The 20,121-nt window shown below is 40.3% G+C and overlaps 1 protein-coding gene across 1 annotated transcript in view; it reads right to left on the bottom strand.

Moving 5' to 3' along the window:
* Positions 1–20,121, bottom strand: part of SFMBT2 (Scm like with four mbt domains 2) — a 197,712-nt gene that overhangs the window by 103,033 nt on the left and 74,558 nt on the right. The window contains exons 4-5 of the mRNA XM_063100723.1: positions 7,484–7,572; positions 5,645–5,891 (exon numbers count right to left, since the gene is read on the bottom strand). Of these exons, the coding sequence (XP_062956793.1) occupies positions 5,645–5,891; positions 7,484–7,572 (336 nt within the window). The remainder of the gene's footprint in view (positions 1–5,644; positions 5,892–7,483; positions 7,573–20,121) is intronic.

Raw genomic sequence — 20,121 nt, forward strand, 5'->3', positions numbered from 1 at the left:
TGTTGCTAACACACATGTTGCCTGTATTTTTCCCCAGGTGGTGGCGGGAGAGAGATTTACAGAGAGAGGTTACATAGCCTAAATGCAAAATTAAAAGAAAGTGTTGAGCACTGTTTTTACCTATTGCTGATACTGCAGGGGAATTTTATGGCCTGATCTCTACAGATTTAAGACCTTATTCAAAATAGGATTTGCAGAAGCACTCGCCAAAAGTAGATATGTTTATACCTGCACTATATCAACCCAGGCTACTTCAGACAGACACCAAGATATGAATACGAATTTAAACACAGTTAAAAGGCAACATTAAACCTTTGGGGCTATACTTTTAATTTCTTGCATGTCTGCTTTTTAACATGGAGCCATATATTTTAATCCGTATAGCTTCTGAACTGTCCTTGGGCTTTAAGCCCCTCTGTTTTGGCAGTTTGTTTAATCTTCGTGGGACATCATTATGGGAAGTGTAAGATGCCACCAGAACTAGCCCTGTGATCAACATACAGCCCGCTATATTGTTAGGCACACAACAGCTCATTTCTGACGAAATATCTGCCACTTGTGTGTATTTATAATCCTTTCTAGCATTTCACGTATGCTCTTCTATCCCTGGGGGTATTTTTTGTTTTATTCCAATATGGCATTTCTATGTCAGAACAAAAATAGAATGTGATTCTTCTTAGCAGTATCTAACATATTTGGGGACACATAGTGAGGCCTCAATAAACACTTCTGCAGAGACTAAACTAATGGTTCCTTTGAACTCCACAGGTAAGAATGGGGACAGTTCAGGATTCTAGGAGCAAAGCCCAGAGGACACTAATGCAGCAGCCTAGAGGGGTCAGGAGAGAGATGTAAACAAATGGACTTTTCCAGCCATCTGGAAGGAGGCAGACAAGGAGTTCCACCCTGGTGTGGCAAGAAAAGGACCAACCCAAGAAAAACGATTGGTATTTCCAAAGCCAAGCCCAAAGAAAGGGTCTGAAGACGCAAAGGGCAAAAAAAAAAAAAAAAAAGCAAACAGACAAACAGCCTGCCCTTGGCTCTCTAGCTCTGTAATCAGACTAGTTCTTCCCTTGACTGTAACCTCTGAGTGGGAGGGTGGGAGCCCCCGGGACAGAGAAGAGCGTAAAAGAGCCGTTAAAAAAATTTACTTAAGGCCAGTAAGAATGAAATTCCAGTATGGCCAGGGTTGGATCAAAACTACAGAGAACTCAGCAAGGTGACGTGCAGACCTCAGCAGGGGTGTCAGGGCCCTCTGACATGCCTCAAACATACTGGCACAGGCTCACTGACCACATCATCCCCACAAAGCTGACCCCATCCACACTAGAGACAAATGGAACAGGAAGCTGGTCCCAGGTGATTTCTGCCTGTGTCCTACCACTGAAGATTCTATGTCTTCTTTCTGAGGATATTAAATCCTAAAACAGAATCTAACCCTGTTGCAAGGCAGCCTTGTCTTCCGAAGAGGCAAGACTCCGCTGAGGGCTGTGAGTTCTGCTCACCCACAGTGTCCCCATGCACATCCCATGGGACGGAGGCACTCTGGTTACACTGGCAAGTTTATGGACAGTAAATAGCGCCATTAAAAGAACATAAAACATTTCCTTAAAATGACTATGATCACGTGATTTAATGGAATGCATCACGTCAATTTGTTTGTGGGGAAGTCAATTAAAACATGTCCTGATTCATCAGAAACCAGAAGCCCACAAGAAAATGGGTTTCCCTCCCTTCGTGCAAGTGTTTGGCGGGCTGCTTCATAACAAGTGCTGCAGGAAGCAGGAACACATAAATTGAACATATAAAATAATCACAAATAAACGAAGGCCTTGAGGGGTAATCCTTTCTTCTGTGATGCCTCCCCCCAAACCTCCATTCCTCCCTTCTCGACCACGTCCTCAATAGTGAGGAAAGACTAATCTGTGGTTGTTAAGAGACAGCAAACATTGAAAAGTGTTATGGACTGAATGTTTGTATCCCCCCCAAATTCCCATGTTGAAGCCCTAACCCCTAATGTGATGGCATTTTAGAGAAGGGGCCTCTGGAAGGTGATTAGGGTTAGATGAGGCCATGTGGGTGGAGCCCTCAAGATGAGATTAGTGTCCTTATAAGAAGAGACATCAGAGCTCTCTCTCGATCCACCACATGAGGACACCGTGAGAAGGCAGCAGTCTGTAAACCAGGAAGAGGGCCCTCACCAGACCTTGGCCATCCTGGAACCCTGATCTTGGACTTCCATCTTCCAGAACTGTGAGAAAATCAGTGCCTGTTGTTGAAGCCCCAGCCTTTGTTCTGACAACACAGCATCCTGATACAGAAAGCAACGACCCTCTTAGACTAAGAAACAGTTCAGGCGGCAGGAAGCACTTAAATGAGATTCAGAAACTTCCTGACTCCAGGAACTATCTAAAACAAGAAAAAAGGCTGAAAGAAGGATTTTGAAGGGAAAAAAACTCTAGAAATACAGAAGAAAAAAAAAACCTCAAAAAGTTTAAGCTTGTTTCTGCAAGAATATCTAAAAGTCTTGCTTTCCAAACATTCAGAAACAAAAAAGCAGATGGGGCCTCCTAAATGACCCCTTACCTTAATGACCTACTTAAACTTCTTCGAAAACCAAAGTATAACCGTCTTACTCTGATCACACCCTGAATCCCTAGACAATGCCATCACATGATATTACAGCATCAGCAGCCTGGTAAATGTATAATTATCCCCATTTTACAGGGTGAGGAGGCTTCTTTTACTATTTCCTCACCTCCTCACCCCAAGCACCAGAATGTTATTTTCTCTGATTTGGCCAGAAATGAAAAGGCTCCATAGGTCTATGTTTCTCACAGGTGGACAGTATAAAACCCAGTCCCTTTTCCTGGAGTTTTTGAAGATTAACTTCCTAGCTACTTTCTATTATCTCTACTTGAACAGTTGAAAGATACTGTGCCCTTTAAAAAGTAAAAAGACTAAGTACAACTAAAGGAAGAGTTATGATTATTTTTTACGATAGTGGTGATGTTGGAGGATGCACAGTGGGGAATGTCCTAAGAGGAGGGATGAGGTCATGACATACACCCACGGCATCTACACCACCCTCCAGCTCTAGTCCTCACCATCAGCTAATGATGAACACTTTTCATTGATTTAACAGTGTTTGGGAACAGGAACATTAGCCTAATACTTTCTACGCGAGTCTGAGCTTCTATTCCCAACTATAATTCAGTTAAGGAAAGGGTGCTGCCATGTACATGGTATAAGTCACACTGGAACTTGAAATTAATTTACACAAATCCAAAGTGTCTAGTTCTACTGCCATGTATAAAGCACGGGTAATAATTGCCTGTCTTCCCAGGGGTGGTGTTCCACCAAATGGCAACACAATCTTGTAACTACAGTATTCAAGGAACTAAAAGTCACATTTTAAGTGTCTTTTCGCCTTCTATTTTCTTCTTCCTGTACATAACCTTTCTTGCCAACAATTTAAATATTGGGAAGTACGTTCTAGATGAATGTCTTTTCCAAATTCTTTAGAGACCCCCACAAATTCTTCAGTAAAATGGACAACTCATGTCCAGAAAATTCTAAGTCAACTGAATACAATATATTTTTGTATTCTAAAGACATCAAATTATCTAAAGAAGGAGAGAGCTCATAAGCACACATTTCCTACGTTTCTACAGGGACATATCCCATTCTTTTTGCTTGTGAGTATGAGTCCCAGTTTCAAAGGAAAGAACCATTACAAAGAACATAAGAAGCTACTAATAATCCTTTGCTTTGCTATAAATTTTTACCCTGGCAAGTATATGTCTCTCCTAGAATTTATAAAGCAATTAGATTACTAAGCTGAGATTTATACACCCAACTTTCTTCACAAAGTAAATTTTTCCTGCTAGGTTATGAATCCCAAGGCAGACCCAAGCTTAAATCTTTTCTCACAATGCTGACAGGCCCCACATTTGTCATCACAGTCCAAAATTACTCAGGGTATAAATGGATTTCTTGGCTGCTTCTCAAAGTTTTGACAACAATAATACTAATAAAATACTATGTTACAAGTCTATATGCCTGTCAAATTTAACACAAATGCAAACACATGGGATAAAGAACCTGGAAGTTTTTTCAATTAAAGCCCCCAGGAACAGAAAAGGTAAATAACTCTTCGCCTTCATGAACTCAACTAACACTGGCAAGTAATATGGGAGGAAAATTCTCTGATGATTTTAATAAAGCAAACAGCCAAGTTCCAAATATAAGGGATCTTCAAAAAGTTTGTGGAAGGATTCATATTATCTTAATTCTATTCTTCCATGAGCTTTTTTTGAAGTACTTCATATACCTGTAAAACTGACCAGAATGAGGATGAGCAATGTCTGAAAGAAGATGGGTATTTTCTTCCTTGACATCTTTAATTCCCCAAGAATCCAAGGGAAGCAGGAGGATGGGGGGGACAGACGGGGCCTGGGAATATGGAACTATTGCTGGGTGACCTTGGACACATAGCTAAACCCCAGTCTCAATTTTCTCTACTGTGAAATGAAATTCACACCAAACACGTAGCACTTTTTTGGAATCAAACAAACACAACAGATGTAAAATCACCTGGCACATAGTAAACATTCAGGAATGATTATTTTGTAAATACTGAGATTTTTGACTAGTTAAGTATGTCAGACAGCATAATGCACTGTTCTAATTAAGCCTGTGCAAAGTCATTTGATAGCACATTTGAAGCCAACTAAAATCAATGATGTGTCAGGAAGTAAAGCATAATGATTTTCTCAGTGCTATTCCCGGTCAGAATGGATTATATAATGAAAAGCATGTGGTTTGGGTATTCAGATAGGTGAATATGGATGGAGGGATGGAGGGAGGGAGGCAAGGAAGGAGGGATGGGTGGGAGTGTGGATGGGTGGATATGGGTGGGTGGGTGGACGGGTGGATGGATGTGAATGGACACAGATGGATGGATGGATGGGTGGTTGGTTGAGTGGGTGGATGGGTGAGTGGGTGGATGGGTGGATAGGTGAGTGGGTGGATGTGAATGGACATGGATGGATGGATGGTTGGTTGGGTGAGGGGGTAAATGGGTGGACAGGTAGTTGGGTGAGTGGGTGTATAGATGAACAGATGAATAAACATGGATGGAAGTGGATGGCTATGGATGAAAAGACGGATGGACAGACAGATGGATAAATGGATGGGTAGATGGACAGATGAACATGGATATGAATATGAAAATGGACAGGGATATGATGAATGGATGGATGGACAGATAGACGATAGAGAGATGAATAGAAATTTGCAGCCTACTTGCAAAAGTATCGAAATCCCTAAAGAAAAAAGTAGAGAATATGCCCAAGTCTCTATCTAGTGTGCCTTTCGTTTCTGAACCAGTGACTCCAAAGGAACTAGGTCAACCTCCCTAAGGCCTTCAACATCACTTTCTCCTTTGAGAACACTACTGACTGAGGTTTTTTTCTCTATAGAATGTATCATGTATAGAATGTATTGAAGTTAAGATGCTTAACATTCACATACGCAGATGTAAAAGATACCATCGAGCTAATAAATTTTCCAATGACACATCCAGGAAAATATCACATCTTTATCTAAAATACTCGACAGCAGCAAAAGCTTTGACCCTTACCTGAAGGTGGGTCCATTCTGTATTTATTCTCTTGACACCAACCAACTGGTCGAAGTCTGTAATCCAAGTAAAACAACCACTGGTCATAGGATTCAGTGTCCTCCAATCCCACATAGCGAAGTCGTAATCTTCCTCCAACATTTTCAATCACACTAACTATCCAGTACTGAAAAGGGTTCTGAGAATCCTGAAGTTCTATTAAGGAATCAACTGTAATGAGGTCTATAGGGCCTTTCCCTCGCAGAGGCTGTTTAAACAGAAGCAAAACTCCTTATTTTAAACTTTAAGGTTCTCATGGAAACAGATGACAGTAGAAGATAATATTTTTTCACACCATCATCCAAGCTACTGGCAAATAGTCTGGCGTCTCCCTCCACCCCCCATCCTCTGCACCGCCAGCGACCACCCCCTGCCCTTTCCTCCTTCACACACATCCATATACCCAATTCTGTATCAACAACAAAAATCACAAGTAAATAGAAAACAATGGTTTGTGCTAAGTTCTCACCAAACAAATCACCCTTCCCAGATAAAATTGCATTTGTTGGAAATTAATATGCTTTTAAGAAGAGTTATACCCAAATTTGCCTGGAGCTAGAACACGTGGTCACAAAATATCTACTTTTCCAGTAGACACATATATCTAAAAAGGGGCTATAAATTCATACCATGACTCTTCAATGGACATTCACCTTACCGTGGCCACTACTCTATTAAATGCTCGCATACTTTGATTATGTGAGCATAGCATGAATATGTGTAGATGACATGTCTAACACACATTAATGATCAGCTAAATTAGACTATTATGTAAAATGATTTCCACACTACCCAATAATTGATTCAGACAATATATAGTTTCCACCCCTTCTAAGAAACCCTCTTAGCAAATGTTGGCATATGAAAAGGGTGTTTGTTCAGCCAGCCTTGTAGACAAGTATGTTTTAAAAAATTAACATGGTAAGACAATTTGTCCCTTTGAAAGAGAGAACACCGTGATTTTGATTTGTTAACCCAACAATTAAAATAGTTGCTATTAAGATACATAACAAATACATCCAGCAAAATCTTCACAAAACAAAACCCATTAACTGTATATTAGACAGTGGTGCTCTGAAGTTACAATATCATTTATGGGAAGAGGGAAAGTAAGGTTAACAGAATAATGATACTGTCAAAATCCACACCTTATTCCTCATTATTCATTAAGTTTTCCCTGTTTGAGGGGCACTCTTAAAAAATCGATTTGGTAATTCAATAATTATTTATGACACAGAACCTTTCTCTTCTGGTTCTATTTTATATGTAAATATTAAAATGTTTCATCATAAAATGGTTTTCTAATAAGTGATCAAGATTTCAGGTTAAACTTATTTTTTCTTCAGTACCTGAAAATTGCCTTTACTACATTTGTATCTGAAACAGAATATTTAACAGAGCCATTTATCAACGTGCTCCAAGAGATATTAGTGCACATATACACTTAGTTTTTACCTGTCTAAAACAGTTATTCACAGGATTTTATTTATGTTCACTAACATGAGAGAGATGCTTAAACTTATAGAACAGTAAAATTTCCTATGATTATTATTTAAAAATGCATTCATATAAATTTTCCACTTATCGATTATGTCACAGGGGAAGACTGATATAAAGTCATTCCAGTCAGTCACCTAAGTAATTCAGGACAAAACAGGAAATTAAGCTATTTGGATGGAGATATCTGCGTGCACATGTGTATCTGCAGAAGGATATATGCAAAGGTGCCGTTCGTTAGGTCTGGGCTCACGTAACTGGGATGCTTCAGAGACATAAGAGATGTATAACAACAATACATACACCTTCCAGTAGGTTGGCAGGTGCTGTCCGCGAACCAGTCAAATCACGTATGAGAAATTCTGTCCAGTCTGTGTACTTCTCTTTGATTGCTGGAAAGACAAAGGAGACAAAAAACACATCAACACAGAAGTGAAGTATCAAATAGAGCTGACTGGCTAGCTCAGATGGTTAGAGCACAGCCTTATAACACCAAGGTCATGGGTTCAGATCCCCACACTGGCCAGCCACCAAAGGAAAAAAGTATCAAACTTAAAATCACAGCAGTTTTCTATATGTAGTTATTTCAATATTTTTGCTTTATTTTAAGCACCAGGCTTCAGTAAATACTAAAACTGAGATAACAAGTAGTTGACTGCATACCTACCACGCACCTGGCATCAAGGAGATTGCAGAATTTAAGGTCCCAAAGTCTTACAACCTATTTAGAAACTTCTTAGAAACAACATAGAACATATTACAAAGCATACAATTCAGGAGGTTCCAAAAAGACAGAGATCAATGAAGGCTAGCAGAATCAGAGAAGTTTTAAAATAAAACCAGGCCTTGAATGATATAAAAGGTTTAAGCAAGCAGACAAAGAAGGATTTGCAAGCAAAGAGAAATGGAATGAAGGAGAAAGGGAGAAAGGGAGAAAGAAAGTACCATAATCAGCCAGACTAAGGCACAGTCCGAGCACACAGGAATAAAACTCTAGACACCCCAGAAGGTCAACGCAGATGTCTGACAAACAGGAAATCTCTGCATAAAATGAATCAGGCGACTGTATAAAGGTTTGAATGGAAGCAAAAGAGTTTAAAAACAGGGAAACTGAGGCTGCTGCAGTTATCTAAGTAGAAAAAGTGGCAGGTCCCAAAATAGGGGGAGAGTACTGTGAACAATGAAGGAATGCATTTGAGACTTCTTTTGCAAAAGAACTCAGACCCTGGAGGCCAACATTCTACACATGCTTAGAACCCAAGACCCAAGAAAAACGTACCTTCTTGGCAAGTCTCCTATGCCACATAAATGCAAAGGCTCCCCTAGGCTTACACCCACATCCCTGAGTGGCCTGAGCCTTCCCAGGACAGCAAGAGATTTGCAAAGTCAGCAAAAATGGGAGCAAAACATTTGTCCTGGAATCCCAGCAACTTATACCGTGACTCTGACCTTCATGTACATGGACAGCTGGCAGCATGTGAGTGGCCTGGGATTCATCCAGCACTCAGCTCAGCCTCTGGAAAAGGTCCGAGACTCAAGTGGCTTGTGCATTGTTTAGGTTCTTCAAAGGCTCAATGCAACCCTTTCAAGCTCAAACCTAAAGGAACGGGAGTTACTACAAAAGCGAAGTTGGCCATGAGGGTGTGGGACAGATCTAGGCTCCAAGGTAGGTTCTGCTACTGCTGAATACATGACTTTGAATGACTTTCTCAATTTCTCTTAGGTTCTTTCCTCATCAGTAAAAGGGTGCTAATAACATTTTGTTAGGAGGGGTGCTGTAAGTCTTAAAGAAGCAGTATGTATAAATAAACATAACCATACCTAGCACACACTAAGCACATAATAAATATCAGCTCCTGTTCTATTATAAGTATGTATTAACTTATTATACATTCCCACAAGTTATTTATTACATGGTCCCACAAGTTCCAGATTAAAACTTCCAACAAGTTTTGGCAGAACCTGCTACTTCGATCAGTGTGTCCTAGTCAATATCCACCAACTGCCCAAGGATGATCAGAACACAGAGGGAAAACCCGACACAGAAGGCAGTCAGGCAAACAAGGTTGGAAAGTCGAGTTTTACCTAGAGTAGCAATGTCCTCACTCCTGCCCCACTTCTAAGAAGAACAACTCATCCATTCAGTCTCTTTTATCACTAGATTTTTTTTTCCAAATCAAATACCACCTTTCTTATTTTACACACACATACGCACTTGGAAAAAACACATATTTGAGACAAAAACTGTGTTCCTGTGCTCTCTTCCATCATTAGCAAATGTAGCAGTCATCTTCAAGGCTACACCCTTTTTAAAAATTAGCCCTTATACATGGTCACTGAGACCAAAAGCAAAGATCAGTTGATTAAAATTTTTATTCACCTTATGCTTTACAAAGATCTTTCGTTTATCTGTTTTGATTCTCCTGACAATCCTATGGGGTGGTTGTTCCTAAGTAACTCTTGCCCAAGTTCATAGATAAGACTAGGGACTGAGCCAGCCTCAAACCCCTAAGTGTTCAGGAACCAATCTTACATGGAGTCTTTCCACTAAAATCTCTAATTCTCCAAAGCATTTTCAAACAGATAAATCCATAATTTAAATTGTTGTCACGACAGTGATAACATGAAAATGATTGTCTAAATAAAGGTTTCAAGACTAGGACAAATCACATACAACTAAAATATCCAGTAAGCATGCACTTCATGTCTCATTACAAAAGAACAATTATCATAATCAAGCAATAACTGTCCCTGCACTTAACAGAATTCATGTCTTTATCCACTATGAGAAGAAAGTTCGATTTTCTACTTACAGGTTCTTTCTGAGTGAGTCCTAAGTTCCAGCACTCTGTAACAGTCCCCTCTTACGTTTCTGCACAAGACTTTGAAGTGACCTTTAAGTGCCACAGAATATCTAGATAAATGGCTCTCCACAGAAAATATATCTCTAAAGCTGTAAAAGTACACACATCATCTTAGGTTAAAAACTAGAAAGGAAACAGTTCTCAGGAATTTTGCTAATTTTAAAAGAAAAACTGTTTCAGTCAACATTCAGTTCTCAAAGCACTAAATTCTCAAACATACGCTAACCTGTATCATAAAATAAATGTTGCCATAAATTAACAACTAAAGTGTAACAAATCTACAATTCCCAGTCCATGGACTTACTTTAAACAATATTCAATCAGTTACATTCTGATAGATATGCTCCCTAGCTTGGCTTAATTATTACACATTATATTCATAAACCATAACATCATCTGTACGCGGTAAACGTATATAATTATAGGAAAAAAAAAATCTGCCATTTCAGGTAGAGAAAAGTTTACCCACAACTTGACAATCACTGTCCCATGTTCCCAACTTATAAAGAGAAACTCATAGAAATCCATGAGAAGCATAAAGTCAGGCTCTTTTTACCACCATCTCGTGAACATTTTTTCAAGTTTCTATGCACTTACAATATTACACAAACATTCAACTCCACCTTTTGTAAAATCCAGGTACATCCCACTGATGCCCCACTTTGAGGAGGAACCGCCCACACCGCACTGAAGGAAGCAATCGTGACTCGAGTTTCAGAAGAAAACACATGCACATTTTTTGTGAGGACACTTAGAGATGGCCAAATCCCGCGACAGCTTTCCTAGGATGAGAAAGCTACAAAGAGTCCCATATAAAAGGCAGAAGGTCATCATTGCTTATTCAGAATTTGGGGAAACACCACAAATGTTGGATTTTGAGCCCCACCAAGCTCATGTCAACGTAGAGAGTCCAGTGATGTCACCCCACACTCCTCAATTCTTTCATGTTACCAGTCACACAGACAGGTCCTCTGAAATGGCAAGCCACATCACGCCTTCCTGTTCATTTGCGAGATGGGAACTGCTATGGGTCAAATGTGTTCCCCAAAAGTTCATGTGTTTGAAACTTAATCTCCACTGTAACAGTGTTAAGAGGGTGGGAAATCCTATCATGGCAACTGAAAGGTGGAGTCTTTAAGAGGGGATTCGACTGTGAGGACTGGGCCCTCGCGAGTGGATTGATCCACTGAAGGTTTCTGGGGTTGTCATGGGCGTGGTTTTGATGGATTCATAAGGAGAGTGAGCAGGTCAGCTCTCTCTTGGTCTGCCCATTTTCACCATGTGACACCCTGTGTTGCTGTAGAGTCAACACCAAGAACAAAGCCTTCACCCGATGTGCCCGCAGACCTTGGACTTCCCACTCTCCAAAATTGTAAGAAATAAACATCATATCTTCATAATTAACCCAGTTTCAGGTATTCTTTTATAAGCAACGGAAACAGACTAACACAGGGAGAACTGTTAAAATGAAGAGAAAGGACATCTTTCTCACACTCTAGAGAACAGAAAAGGAGTTTCAGTCATATCCCTACATTCTAGAGTTTTAAAACAAGCAGAGGGTTTTTGTTGTTCTTTCTGGGCAACAGTCAACCCTTATTTGAATTTGTTTTGTGGGTCACAGTCTTAGTGTGCAACAGTTTTTTCTTGCTCTTTGGTGGGTCCCTCCTTCTAGAACTTTCTTCTCAACAGATGCCATTTTCTTTCTTTTTTTTTTTTTGTCTTTTTCGTGACCGGTACTCAGCCAGTGAGTGCACCAGCCATTTCTATATAGGATCCGAACACGTGGAGGGAGCGTCGCTGCGCTCCCAGCACCGCACTCTCCCAAGTGCGCCACGGGCTCGGCCCTCAACAGATGCCATTTTCAAAACCAGTCGTTATGGCAGTTAAAGGTTCTCCTTTTACTCCCTGGGTCCTCTCTAATTACGGGTTGTTCTGTTGTTTCTTCATCTCCATCCTTCTCTCTTACACCAGAGGCTGTCCTGGAGTGTCTGGTGGATCCTGGTCACGCATCAACCTTAAATTTGAGACAACAGAAAACCTGGAAGGGAGACCTGGGTCCTGGAGCAGAGGTTTGTGACTCACAGAGCAGGTATCAGGGTATAACTCCCCTTCTATGAAGCTAACTTCCAAACTAGCATTGTGGTTCTCCCCAGGTAACACTGCCAATTTCTTCAAAGATCAGCCTGAGGGATAAATATCTCATTCCTAGTCCTCGGTTGTACAATAGGGTGGGGTCTAGGAGGGGGAAGAGAGCCCATGAAGTATTCTGACTATGAGCATCCCATTAAACCCTGTGATGTTCAGCCCCACACAGGACTCCCTCCCCACCTGGCATTCAAAGTCCCCAGCTACAGCTCCCACAAGAGTTTTGCAGTCACCAAGCCATGATCAGCTTTCAGGCTGCCAAAACATTTTGAAATTTCTTTTCTATACTGGTCCCCCTTCAATACTTTGGGTTGTTGGTCTATGTATTTTTCATTGCTTTACTAAAATCATGCTAACGGGGTCTCTGCAGGAGAAAGAGATAAGTAAGAGTGTTCAATCCATTGAAACTCCTCTGACCTCACAAGAGAAGTGGGCCTTTACAACAAGATGTTAGGCAGCAGCCTTTGACTTATCAGGAAAGGATTTTTTTTTTTTAAACACTAACTTGGCTAAAGAAAAAGAAGGCAACAGTAGGTCTTGAATTATATATGGACACACTCGTACTATTAAGAAGAGACTACAGAGTTCTTTTGATTTTTAAAGGAGAATCTACATTGATTTTTCATATAGGGTTTCAATTAAATTGTTCCTACAAACAGAAGGATGGATCATAAAATGATTCAACAGGATTGCTAAACTCCTACTATGTGCAACAGACCATATTATGTCCTGTTAGGGTGCAAGCATACAGATAAAAACATTCCTGTTTTTAATAATAAATATAACCCAGGTGAAGATACAACTTGTGAAGAATGTCATAACAATTACATACACACACCCTTCTAAGTACTTGCCATATACAGATTGTTACAGGAAAAGCTTCAATTCAACCTTTCAAGATTCTTTTAGTTGTATAAATATACTCATATGATAATGAAAAAGAACAGCATTTCATTCTAAAGAATAGGATTTAACAAATACATTATCTAAGAATTGCTGGAAGCACACGACAGAAACCACTCACGATGATGACACTAGGTTGAAAGAACAATACAGGGTATGAAACTCAGAATAATCTATGTCATTTATTTAATATTTATACCATAATCATTAAAACCATTGTCTGTATTTATGCAGACCCTTAAAAAGAAAGGTCTTTGCTACCTAACATTCTACATGTTGTTTAGTATTGGGACCATGTATTATTCCATCTCTGTTGCTTATAACAGAAGACCTGTAACCAGGTAATTTATAAAGAAATGAAATATATTTCTTATAGTTTGGAGGCTGGGAAGTCCAAAGGCCAAGGAACACATCTGGTGAGGACCTTCCTCTGAGTGGTGACTCTACAGAGACACAGAATGTCACATGGCGAGAATGGGCTGAGCAAGAGCTGACCTCCTCACCCACTCTCCTCATAAAGCCACCAGAACCATACCCATTACTCCAAGAATGGGTCAATCCATTCTCAAGGGCACAGTCCTCACAATTTAATCACCTTTTAAAGACCCCACCTTTTGAACACCATGATCAGATTTCTTAGCACTGTTACAATGGGGGTCAAGCTTCAGTGTGTTCTGGGGGGCCATTCAATCCACAGCAGAATGAGAACAGGAGAGTTACTTTTTGCTGAAATTAGCTTACTGTGGGATCATATATCACTTTTAATGGCAACTACTTCATTGGGCAGTTGTAGGGATTGAAAGAGAAAATATAAACTTCCTAACACTTTTTACTCTGGTAATACAGTATCAACCCTTGAAAAAAGCAAAATATTCTTTGGTAATACAATGAATCATTCCCTCTTTAATGCATTCAAATGTTTATAGAACATATCAAGTTTTCTTTTAGAAAAGCATATACAGAATGTTTTAAACTGATGTTTTCATTATAGGCTAACAATTTCTTGCAATCCAGAATTAACTTTTACTAAACCTGTACATCGGGTCATGGATACAAAATTATAGTTATGAGCATAAAAACCATAAAGCAATATTTCATTGATTTGACAAATTATAATTAGACTAAAAATTCCTTCCAGAGTATGACAACACTTTAAAGCCTTCTAATCTCTTATTTGCCCCTCCCTAGTTTGGACACCAATTTTGTCATCATCACATCTTTAAACATTTGCAACCTGGTACCAAAACAGAGTACACCTCATGGAAAATAATTCCTGCTGTAAACTGTCACTGGAATCCAATTCACTTTTAGTTTCAATTGCATTTCCTCACATTCTTATAAAATTGATCACTTGTTACATGGCAGCAAAATGCATTCTCTCTGATTAACTTGGCGATAACACTCTCAACACAGTAGAATACACTGTGTGCAAAGATCCTTACTCCAGTCACTGGCCAACGTTTCATATGAGAATGGAACAAGATCAACAGCCAATAGATGACAGACGAAGCTCACATCAACATGAATGTTTACACACACAGTCTTTATCTACTTATTTTTTAATCTACACCACAGATCATTCTGGAGTTCCTGTGGTCTAGATTCCTTCCACACTCAAACCAAACTTTTCTTCTTTGTATTATGCACAACAGCACAGAGGATAAGGAAAAACACCACTCTTGAGGCAGTCACAGAACTCGGACCTTGGACCGGGTTTACACACACCCATTCCAGCTGGCTTAAGCAGCTGCTCTGCAGCTCCACTTTTCCACCGCTCGCTATTGCTGCAATTCACAAGTCACATCTCACTGAAGATGAGTTCATTCTAACTACTTTCCCTGTTTAAATGAGACAAGTACCTCAGTACCTATTTATTTGCAACAATGCATTTGAGGGTGTTTTTAGGAATTGCCTAACATGTTTTTGCTGACTCCGCACCTGGGACACCAAGAGGTGAGGTGGCACTTCCTCATGGCACTGGTATTGTCAGTACTCTTCATTCTGGACATCCTCACAGATGTCTGCCAGGCTTTAACAGACAAATATAAGCACTGCCACAGTCACTCTGAGTGGGAGTATGAGCCACTGGAAAGTGTGAGCAGAATGAAGTCAAGAGGCATATTTTGAAAGGATCGCTCTGGCCACACCATTATTATCTGTACCCCAAGCAGAGCAGAGGCAGGGAGCCCAGTTGGGAGTCTACTGCAATTACTCAGCCAAGAGATCAGCATGGCAACAGAGGAGGTGAGAAGTGGCTGGATTCTGTATTTAAAGTCAATCTCCTAGACACAGAAAGTGTGAATGTGGTTTGCGGAGTGAGGTGGGGCGGTCAAAGGGTACAAAGGTTTAAGTTAGAAAGGAGGAATAAATTTTAGCTACCTATTGCACCGCATGGTAACCATAGGTAATAATAAAGCATTGTATATTTCAAAATTACAAGAAGGGAAACCCACATGGTGGAAGGACCCCAGCCACTAAAATACATCCCCACATGCTTCTGAGCAAAGAGGTAGCAGGACCCTCAAGCCCACAGCTTGCCGGGGCTTTCCTTTTGTAAATGTTTCATCTACGTACATTTCCCCTTTCCTCCAAGGAAAACTCTTCCTAAACTTGCAACATACGATGTCGTAGAATTTATCTCTGACCCTAGCAGAGACCCAATGGAACCCACCAGCACAGTAGAAACATCTAGACCCTGGCTGGACACCCATGTGTCCAGTTAAGTCTATTACTACCAAGTAACAAAAATATTTCAAGAAGGAGGGAATGGCCAACTGTGTAAAATGCTGCTGACAGGACAAGTCAAGCAAAGTCTGAAACCAGACCATTAATTTTTATAACAGTATTTCTCTAGGATTACTTCCTAGGAGCAGAACAGCACAGGATTTACTAGACATTGGCAAACTGCTCTCCAAAGTCATTCTTACGATTTAAACTCTCATCACCAGTACATAAAAGTTCCCATTTCTCTGCATCCTTGCCACTGCTTTTTATGACTAGACTTCTTAAATTTTCACCAATCTCACACATATGAAGCTGGGCTGGGTTTTTTTGTTTGTTTGTTTGTTTACTTTGGTTTTCATTGTATTGTCAGTGCAGTATAGTATCATCACATTATGATAATTCAGATTTCCATCCTGGGAATTTCTCATTCACATCCCTCATCTAGTTTTTGTATGGACTCATCTTTTTTAAAAAAAATATTGATTTGTGGGTGCTCTTTATATATTTTACATAGTAATTCTTTTAGAAAAAGCATAGCTCTAACTTGGTTTACAGTATTCAGTATGAGCCTTTTAGACACAGAAATAAGATCCCTAGAATAAATTTAAAATTCCTGAACCTGTTTCAATGCCCTTCGTGATTTGGTCCCTGCCTTTCTGCTGTTCTCCTCTTCACTCTCTACACTGAATTCCTCTGAGATCTTCTGCTCTGATGGACCCCTTTACAGCCTCTGCACATCCTCTTCCTTTTTGCTAGAAACACTCCCCAGGCCCCCCAGCCCGCACCTCGTCTGCTCAACCATTGCGTCCTCTCTGGTCTTCCCTCAGCCGTGACACACAGCTATCCTCCCCCACAGTCCCAAACTCTCTCCCTTCATACACTTAACACAACGTATAATTACACGTTTGTGTTCCTTTGTCTACAGTCTCCACCTGACCATCAACTTCAGGATGCCAGGGACCGTCCACATCCACCATGCTCCCAACTATACACGAAATACGCACAACTGGCACATGGTTATGTAATGAATTTTTGTCACAGGAAGAAAGGACTGACAGATTAGATGGCTTCATAAATTTTATCTGTTTTACTAATCTTTTGATGAAACAGAATTTGCTGAATGTAGGTTAAGAGCCTAAATATCCACTGTATAGACTTCTCATTAAAATGATTTAACACCACAAACTGTCACAAAAGTACTGGCATTTCTTTTTTCTTTTTTGTGTTTGCCTAGTTTGTAACTGCTTACCTATAAACAAAATTATCATTTATGATTTTAGTTTCAGCATATATATATATATATAAACCTAGAAAGCCAGGGACCAGTCCATTGAACTGATTTGGCACTTACCTTGTGAGGTAGAGAAAGACATAATATTTTCCCCAAGTTCTCCTTCTGTGTAATTAACACTATTAGCCCCTTAGGTAACACCAAGGCTGTTCATTTCAGACAAGAGAAGCACTCAGAGATTAAAGAAACACAAGATACTACACAACAGTACCTTAACCCACAATGGACTAGGTACTTTCCCTGAAGTTCTCAAGAAGCTCTTAGCACTAGAAACAAGCAAGATTTGCAAAAGAGAAGCCATAAAGATAGAAACTATTTACAACATTCTCAAGTAACCCATGTTACTTTGCTTATCTTTAAGAGCATAGAAGACAAATAACCTCTAAAACTATTAGAAGAAACTTAAAACCTTATCACTGTGTACCAGTTAGAGATTGTTATCAAATAAAATATGAAATTTCTCTCATTCCTGCCCATTTTCTCCAATTCTTCTCTAGCTGCCAATATCTCACTTTTATAGACATTTCTGGTACTGCTTTAAACATTTTCCTGCTTTCAAAGAATTTTCTTCCAAAGAGTCAGCCACTATATTTTTTTCCTCTCCACTAGGAAAAATTTCCTACAGGTCTTTTATTAGCTCACTCTGCAGAGAAACTGTCAAGACTGAATTGACATATCACACAAGTCCAGGGCTCTAAATTCAATGGAAAAAGACACTTGCTTACTAAAGATTTTATTCTCCTAGATCTTTCTCTCTTTCTCATACTTAACTTACTTCTATAAGTTACTTTCTTTGCTGGAGCAAAAGAACTTCCATTCAAATGTTTGCAAATGTTTCCTGAGGTATATGTTTTAAAAAGAAAGAAATAGGCAGGCTTACAAAAGATTTGCATTAGCACACCCTTTGTATGTACATAATTAAAGAGTCAGCCGATTGTTCAAAAGTTTTCAGATGACTGTCTGTGATGGTGCATTTTATGGGTCAACTTGGCTGGTTCACGGTGTCCAGACATGTGGTCAAATGTTATTCTGGATGTTTCTATGAGGGCGTTTTTGGATGAGAAACACTGAAATCAATGGACTTCGAGAAAAGGAGATCACCCTCCCTAATGTGAGGGGGCTTCACCCGATCAGTTAAGGCCTGAATAGAACAAAAGACTATTGAGAGAATTCTCCAGAAGATGGTCTTCGGACCTCACTGGCAACACCAGCTCTTCCTGGTTCTACAGCAGAGGGTCTTCAGTCTCGAATTGCAAACTCTTCCCTGAGTAGTCTCCAGCCTACTGGACTCCCCCATCAGACTTAGGGCTGGCCAAGTCTCCATAATCACAAGAGTATTCTTATATATATAATACACACACACACACACACACACATTCTATTGGTTCTGTTTCTTTGGAGAATCTTGATTAATACACTGTCTTGCTATTCCGATTCTAAAGGTTCAGTGGGCAAAAAGAAAAGAGCAACAAAAACACTCATAGAAAAGGGGCAAGTAATAATGAATCAATCATCAGAAAACTCCTGCAGAGCGGACCTTCCAGGGTGCACTTACAGAAGCCAGAGATAACCTGTGCCCACTGAGAAAGACACAGGACACAGGAAATGACAGGCTCCAGGCAGTCCTGCCAGATTTGGAATCCTAGCTCCATCCTGCACTGACTGTGCGACATTAGAAAAGCCACCTAACCTCTCTAGGTGTGTTTCCTTACCAGTGAAATAAGCTTAATAACAGTATTCACCTGTATGCACCTGGTAGGGCCTTATGAATTAAGCAAGATAACCCACGTGTAGTGCTGGGGGGCGGGGTGAAGATGGCAGGGAGGGGCGGTCACAGGTAGCATCAGGAGTCGTGGTAAAATGACCTCACCCAGTCTGATGGGCTGCTGCAAGTAAACAAGCCAACCTTAAAAACTAGTCCAAGAGATTTTAATTGAGAAGTTATATTTTTTTATTTCAAAACTAAAACCAAAGTCCCATAACTGCTTCACACTGGAAGAGAAACCAAATTCAACATTTAGTTAACCATTTGGCGGTGTAGCTTAATGACTGCAAACATACTCCACACATTAAGAGCATGACCTTGGTTAAGAGATCACCTCTGCACCTGTGCATTTGGGGACAATATTTGCAATACATTTCTGCCCCCCAACCCAACTCAACACATACACACACTCATTCATCTCTAGACTCTGCGCTCTGTGTGCTGACTGATGCTCCCAATGCAGAGGGCTCTCACTTGGGCCTGATGGCTGAATCCATCCTACATGACGAGGCAGGTGAGGTCTGGAGGTGATCATACTTCTGTCAGCTATACACCACCTTCCAGATGCCCTCACTCAATAAGGGCTAGATTTTTGCTTCAGAAAATAACTAGAGCCCCAGGCAACCTGGGGAGATCTGGTCTCTCACGGACACCTAACAGCCCGCCCCTCAGCATGCTTTCCAAGGACCAGACCATCAACAAGTTCTGCTGCAAATCCCGACCAGATGCCACTGCTCACTATCCTGAGCACCCCCAAAGAGAGGCAAAAACTGAGGGCCCCCCCCTTTACATGTGACTGGTCAAACTCATGCTCGGATTCTCCATTTCATGGGCTACCATACTTGAACCACTAAGAATTTCATTGAACCAAAAGCCCAACAGCCAGGCCAATTCCCTAGTCCCAGGCAGGCCCATCACGAAAGCCTTGGTTAGATCGGTTATTACGGTTATTACATCCTCTAAAGCAAATGTTCTTAATTTGTCCTCGATGGGCTTCATGGAGTTCATGCACCCACAAAATTGAACACAACACTATGAGTACGTAAATGTGTGTGTGTCTGAGGCCTCTTCCAAGAACCGTCACTGGCTTCATCAGATTCTCAAAGGATTCCTTGGCCCCAAAAAGATTAAGAAGCACTGCATAAAAAATATTATTATATTAAAATGTGTTTATGATATGAGGGACTAGACTTGACTTTCCTTGCAGACCACATGTTCTACATTATCCGTCGTTGTTTATCCTAGCACA

This window comes from Cynocephalus volans, chromosome 6, assembly GCF_027409185.1.
Source record: "Cynocephalus volans isolate mCynVol1 chromosome 6, mCynVol1.pri, whole genome shotgun sequence".
In the NCBI taxonomy this organism is placed as follows: Eukaryota; Metazoa; Chordata; class Mammalia; order Dermoptera; family Cynocephalidae; genus Cynocephalus; species Cynocephalus volans.